Source organism: Medicago sativa, chromosome 4 (assembly GCF_051527215.1).
Source record: "Medicago sativa cultivar Bolivia chromosome 4, Bolivia_mono, whole genome shotgun sequence".
NCBI lineage: Eukaryota > Viridiplantae > Streptophyta > Magnoliopsida > Fabales > Fabaceae > Medicago > Medicago sativa.
Window position 1 is genome coordinate 28,550,960 of NC_140752.1, and position 7,229 is coordinate 28,558,188.

Consider the following 7,229-nt stretch of genomic DNA (forward strand, 5'->3'; position numbering starts at 1 on the left):
TCTAGTTCGATCTCGCTTGTAATAATCAGAACTAGCCTCCGTTTGCCAAAATCACAGGCAAACAGGGCTCTGATTAAGACCTTTTGAGATTTATTCTGTTTATATACTATATTAAATTCTATGGAGACTTTTTTTATTTTATTTTGACGTATCTGAGATTTGAATTATGCAGTTGAGATATTGATACGATTTTGGAGACATTATTTATTATGTTGCGTAACTTTGATGAAAATTTTTATATGCATGATTTGGAGTTTAATGACGTGACACCTTGAGCATAATATGAATTATTTGTTGTATTTATATAAAATATTAATAGTGGGGTTCAAGGGTGTTACACGTTTAATTCTTCGACCACATTTTTCTTTGCTTGCTCAATTTTCTGCACGACGAGTGTCTTCACCCACTTTGATCTCGTTGATCTGTTTGTCTTTTCCAGTTGGTTTTGATTTATGCAACACTTGCCGCTTGAGATCTACTTCCTGCTGAAATTTGAGATATCCCTTCTCTTTCTCCAATTTCTCCACAAAGGAAGTTGTCACCTTCACCTTTTTGAATAGTGATATTGAGAACTCCCATTCTTGTTCTTCACGTTCCTTGTCGATTATCACCACTTGTGCGTCTTTGGCTGTTTCCATGGTTACCTATTCCATACAATAATAACAAGTTTGAAAAAAATTCCTAACAAAGATAAGGTTGCGCTTAATTTTAAATTGTTTAGGTTGGTGTCGATTCCAAAGTGGTTACTTAACTCGATTAACTCTAATTACCTATATACTATTTCGCAATGCAAACTTGATCTAAATTAAATGTTATTATTACCTATGACTACTACTACTTCTACTAACTAAGACTATATTGTTATTATTATTATTAGATATAATCCTAATCCTAAATGCAAAATGAAATGATCTGACTACTAATGTTAAATAACCTAATGTTAACTAGACTCGATCTAATAAATGTAGTTATTATAACAATTGTTATTATTACTACGACTCTCTAAAATGCATGAATATTAATTATTACCTAAAACTACGACTTTAAAATAAATTGTTGGGTTTTTGTATTGTGTTAGCTGCATTTTGTTAAAACAAGAAGTTCTAACAAGATGTTGTACCAGATGTCCTAGACATGTAAGTACGACATCTTAGCTTAAGGTGAAGTACTTTATTTCGCTTTCTTGAAAGATTATATTTTTACGTGAAATTCTTGAAGAGTTGACTGAAGATTTTATTCACGTGACTTGTGGTCCAAGAGACATGTGTTTCTAGAAGCTTATTATTGTTGGTTTGTTATGTCGTGCTTTTGAAGTAAATGTCCTAAACATTTTAGGAAATAATATATTTGGCTCCACGAAGATTGTTGCCGGAAATATAAAAGATTTGCTTCAAATATATTTTGTGCTTTCAGAAGATTGTTGTTGAAAATATATTTATGGACAATAAATATATTTTTGTACCGTATGAAAGATTTGATGCAAATATATTTTTAAAGGAATATTTGATGCAAATATATTTAGAGCTACTAGACCTTGTGGTCTTGACCAAGGTTTTAAAAAACGGGACGTTACCGCAAAAACGGCCGTTACAAATCGGTATCGGCAGCGGCCGTTACCGTTTTTGGACCTTTTAACGCGGAGGAAAAAAATCACAGGAAAATCGCCGTTACGGCGTTACGGAACGCCGTTACGGCCGCGAAACACCGTTACGGCCGAAAAACGCCGTTACAGACTAAATTCAGACTTGAAAATTCAGTAACTGAACAGGAGAAAAGGAATCGAATCTCATATTAAAAAAAAAAGCACAAGAATACAAGAAGAACAGGAGAAGAAGGACAGGCATCTCAAATCTGATATTAAAAAAACCACAAAAATACAAGAACAGGGGAAGAACGAATATCATCTGTTGTACCAGCCAGGCATCTCAAATCTTTTGTACCGCATCTCAAATCTTTTTTACACAAATCAATTACTTCTCTTCTTTGGTGGTGTGGTGTGATTCTTTGTTCCTTCTCTTCCTGCTTGCGATTCTGGTGTTCGTTCTGCTTGCGATTCTGGTGGGTGATTCTTTTGCGATTTGCGATTCTTCCTTCGTTCTGCTTGCGTTTCTTTGTTCGTTCTGCTTGCGTCTCTTTGTTCAGGTTTGCGATTGCCGTCTCTTTTGTTCATTCTCTTTGTCAGGTTTGTGATAAGTGATAAGTATATTTTTTTTGAGTGAATAAGGTTTGTTATCACAATACACACACGTATGCACACACACAGCTTCACTCTTCATTCAATAATAATCAATTAATAATAATAATAATAATAATAATAATTAATAATTACTTTTAGATGGTTTATTTGTTTATTCATATATTTATTTATTAAACTCAAAAAAAAAAAGTGTGCATTCATCTCTTATTTAAGTTCAAGGTAATTTTAAATTGACACTCTTAATTTGAGTATTTAGGTAATAAATATTAGATTAAATTTTAGAGAAATTAGATTAAATTTTAGAGAAAAAATTGGGACTTTGATGTTAGATTAGAACTTTGAACTTTGATTGTATATGTTATTAGTGATTAAAAGAAAAATATTGTATATGTTGTTAGTGATTAAAAGAAAAATAAAATGATAGAGGAGTTAGATTAGAGTATTTTTAGTATGGTTCCTGTAACTTTTTTTAAATTTTTTTATTTTTTCGAAAGCTATTTTGATGAAGCAGCCCATTTATTTTAGAACTACATCATTTATTTGTAGGTTGGTTGAACAATGCCTCGAAGAGAAGAAGCACGGGAAGAAGTATTTCCAATTGGTAGAGCAGAGAATGCTCCGAGTGATGATGTTGGTTGGCACTTTGGTAACATTGTGCAGGGTAGAGGCAGAAACACCATACAATGTAAATTTTGTCAAACAATAATAACGGGTGGAATAACTCGGTTGAAGGAACATCTTGCACACATGACAGGAGAAGTCAAAGTTTGTCCTAGTGTTACAACTTTTGTTAGAGAAACTATGATGAAGCTTTTATTAGACAAAAAAGCAAAGAAAAATGATTCTCGAAAAAGAAAGGAAGAATTTGTCGCAAGCTTAAGAAGGGATAGCAATGATGACAATGAAGATTTGATGGAAGAGGATGCGATTAGACGAGCTACATATGAAAGTATGACATCACAAAGACAATGGGAAGATAGACAAAGGTTTCCTGGAAGTGGCATTGGTAGTAGTAGTGGTGGAGCTTCATCTCAATATCAAAGACATGATCTTCAACAAAGAATGAGAAATGTAGATGTTGATCTAGAGAGAAGTAAGAGTATGAAGCAAACAAAAGTTCCTACAGGATTCATGAAAAATGCGAGAAAGACTTTAGGAAGGATGTTATCTAAAATGATAATATATGATCGTCTGCCGATGAATTTGAGCACTTCTCCTTGGTTACATGCTTTGTTAGCTGAAGCTGCAAAGTTGGGTCCAGGTGTTAAAGTTCCTACTCCTTATGAGATTTCAGAGGTATACTTGAATGAAGAATATGCGGAAATGCAAAAATATATAAGACAGTTAAAACCATTTTGGGAAGAGAGAGGAGTGACTATAATGTGTGATGGTTGGACAAACGGAATAAACCACATGCATATCATGAATTTTTTAGTATATTCTAGTCATGGAACGGTGTTTTTAAAGTCTATTGATGCCTCTGATGTTGCTAGTAGAAACACTGAGTATTACTTTAACTTGCTTGACAAAATAGTGGAAGAGGTGGGGGAAGAGTATGTTGTCCAAGTGGTCACTGATAATGAGGCAGCACTAAAAGCAGCTGGTTTGAAATTGATGGAAAAAAGACCTCGCCTTTATTGGTCTCCATGTGCAGCTCATTGTTTGGATTTGTGTTTAGAAGATATTGGAAAAAAGTCAAATGTCCAAAAAGTGCTTGAGGAAGCAAAAAAGGTTACTTTGTTTATATACAACCATATTTGGACAGTGAGTTTGATGAAGAAATATACTGATGATAAAGAACTTATTCGTCCAGCAATCACTCGATTTGCTACACAATTTTTACAACTTGAATCAATTGTTAAAGAGAAGAAAGCTTTGAAAGACATGTTTGATTCTAATGAATACAAGAGTTCTAAATATGGAAAAGATAAATCAGGAGGAGCTGCTTATGAAGCAAAGAAAGTGGTGATGGATAAGGAATTCTGGAATAAGGCAACTGAGATACTAAAGGTATTTGAACCCATTGTTAAGGTCTTGAAGCTGGTGGATGGTGATGATAAACCAACAATGGGATTTCTTTATGAAGCAATTGATAGAGCCAAGCAAGCTATTGCGAAAAATTGTCGTTACAGTACCTACTACAATTCAATCATTGACAAAAGATGGAATTACATGCATTCTGATCTGCATTCAGCGGGTTAGTATCTACATGGTTTAATTTATTTATTTTACATGTTGATATTTAATTTTGAAGTATAAATATTAATTTGTATCTACATGTTTATCCATTTTCTCTAAAGGTTATTTTCTCAATCCACAATTTCAATTTGGATTAGTCCATGGAAGGCATGTAGCTATGGAAACATTGGAAGAAACTAGAAAAGTAATAACTAAACTAGAGCCGAATGTTGATATTCAAATAAGAGCCATAAATCAGGTGATACATTTTTTCATGTTATATACATATATAATTTAATACTAAATTTTAGAAACAAAATTATTCATTTGGAGACTTATATGGTGTATTTATATCATTGTAGTTATTACTTTTTCGAGATAAGTTAGAGACTTTTGGAACTGTACAAGCTCAAAAAGCATGGTCTCAAATGAAACCCGGTATGTATGATTTATATTTTGTGCTAATTGACATGACTATATGAACAATTATGCTAATTTTTAATATAATTTTTTTATATAGCTGAATGGTGGTTGATGTATGGATCTTGTGCTCCTGAACTTCAAAGCATAGCTGTAAAAGTTCTTAGCCAAACAACTTCAGCTTCAAATTGTGAGAGAAATTGGAGTACATTTAGCTACATACATACAAAGACAAGAAATAGGCTAAAGTATAAAAAGCTTCAAAAACTTGTCTTTACATATTACAACATGAAGCTAAAAACGAGGACTACCATGAGAAGAAGTCAGGAAGACATTGCAAAAAGTTTTAATCCTATCAACCTTGATCATATATTTCAAGAAGATTATTTATCACCATGGATTGAGGAAAGAGAGGGACCATTGTTGGATGGAACCCAAAATTTAGAGTGGCTCCCTATTGATTCAGATGATGAGAATGATGAAATACTTGGTGGTGATGTCTCAAACTCAGGTCAAACTCCTAGTCAAAGTGGTGATGGTGGTTTAAGTCCACCTAGTGATGGAAATAGTGATGGTAGTGATGGCAATGGTGGCAATGGTGATCCTGAACAAAATCATGGAATGAGTGAAGGGTCATTTAATTCTTTTCAAGAAGACTCATATGTTAGGCGTGATGAAAATTTGATGCCTCCTATGGATGACGATTTACTCATTGCTGATATGATTAATGTTGGTGGTAGTAGCAGAGGTCGAGGAAGACGTGGTAAAAGTAGAAGGCAAGAAGAGACTCCATTAGATTATTCTTCCTCATCAAGTGGAGTACAATCATTTGGTGATTTTGGTAGTCAAGGTAATTATCCACCATATTACCAACAACCTTCTTATATATCACATGGGTACTATCCATATATGCCAAACCCAAATGCACCTTTTTATAACCAACCTCCTATGAATTACCACCATGACTCATCAACAAATTCTTCATATGAGTATGCCTACCAACAAATAGAACCACCAAGAAGTTCTGGATTGTTTGATTATGTCTTTGGAGGAAGTGGAAATAACAATGATGAAGGTGATAGTGGAAGTTATGATCCTGCACGTCGTTCTACCATGTGGTGACTAGTGGTGTAATCAATAAGTTTTTATTAGACTTTTTCAATTGTATTAGTAGTTTCTTATGATGTGAACTAAATGTAGTTAATTGATCATGAACTTTGTTTAAAGATATGCTATGAGTAGTTATTTATTAGTCAATTTCTTTTCAATCTGTCAAACATTTTATCTTTACTAAATGTAGTCTATTTTTATTATCATATTTACTTTAAACATGTTATAATTATGAAAAAAAAGTATTAATCTAAGTTATTATACATTATATGATAATATAAATAGTTTTAATACGTTTTGTGAAACATTTTGATTAATTCACACCGCGAAGACCGTTATTTGTATCGCAGCGTCCGTTACAGCCGAAATCGCGACAACCTTAACGCGACCGCGATCGCGACCGCGACCGTTTTTTAGAACCTTGGTCTTGACTAGGGATGTCAATGGAGGATTCGTTTGTGCGGATCCTCGTAGAGGAATCTAAAGTTGAAGAATTTCACCATGTGGGAACGGGGAGGAATGTTTACCCGCGAACACTTCACGGACGGAGATCAGGGAAGTACACTTTGCAGATTCTCCGATCTTGGCCAAAATACTGTAAGCCACTTTATTTTAAATACAATTTTTTTAAGGAAGTACAGTTTTAATTTTATATTTTGGTTTTGGTCTTTTTATATTATTTTTTATATAAAAATAACTTAAAATACATAAAGTTAGAAAGACAAATCATAATTGACAACCCTTGAACTCTAGATGCTCTCAATGTTCTCGCGCTCTCACCTCTTGCTTCATCTACTTCAACACTGTTTAGAATGTATTCACCACTATTTCTATTATTGTATATTATTTATTTAAATATCAATGGTATATACTATGAATATCGTAAAAAAAGACTTTAAAACCTAAAATAAAGTGTGTTTTCAAATGGCCTCCTGCGCATAATTCAGTTGTCAGGGGCAATGCATTGTTATATGCAGGGTCGGGCTTCGAATCCCTGATACCCCATTTATTTACTTTAAAAGATGAGTTTTATCCACTAAGCTACTTGAAAAGAAAAGAAAAAAACGTGTTTTCAAGTTTTATTTCCATTCTAGTAATGCCTCAATTTTATTCGACTTTTCGAACAGCACGTGCAAAATCCTAATGTTTGTAGTGTTTATAATATGAACATAATGCATTCATCTCTTTTTATCTTTACCTATTGTTTTTTTTTCCTTACCTTCAAATACCTTTTTAGCAATGCTTTATTAAATAAAAGAAAAACTATTTGATAAAGACCTTAACAAAAGTGGTTTAAAACCTTGTTTTATGTTTAATCTCTTTA

The 7,229-nt window shown here is 33.1% G+C and overlaps 1 protein-coding gene across 1 annotated transcript; it reads left to right on the forward strand.

Annotated features, from left to right (window-relative positions):
• The first annotated feature begins 2,618 nt into the window (after positions 1-2,618).
• Positions 2,619-6,045, forward strand: LOC146927512 (uncharacterized). The gene is made up of 4 exons (XM_085700745.1): positions 2,619-4,394; positions 4,498-4,634; positions 4,738-4,813; positions 4,896-6,045. The coding sequence occupies exons 1-4, from the start codon at positions 2,756-2,758 to the stop codon at positions 5,915-5,917; spliced, it is 2,874 nt and encodes a 957-aa protein (XP_085556871.1). The 5' UTR covers positions 2,619-2,755; the 3' UTR covers positions 5,918-6,045.
• Positions 6,046-7,229: the final 1,184 nt, after the last annotated feature.

Bases quoted from the DNA above. Each gene is read 5' to 3' on its own strand.
- LOC146927512 (XM_085700745.1), top strand. From the start codon at position 2,756: ATGCCTCGAAGAGAAGAAGCACGGGAAGAAGTATTTCCAATTGGTAGA. The intron at 4,395-4,497 runs GTTAGTATCTAC...TTTTCTCTAAAG, and splicing joins TTCTGATCTGCATTCAGCGG to GTTATTTTCTCAATCCACAA. The intron at 4,635-4,737 runs GTGATACATTTT...ATATCATTGTAG, and splicing joins AAATAAGAGCCATAAATCAG to TTATTACTTTTTCGAGATAA.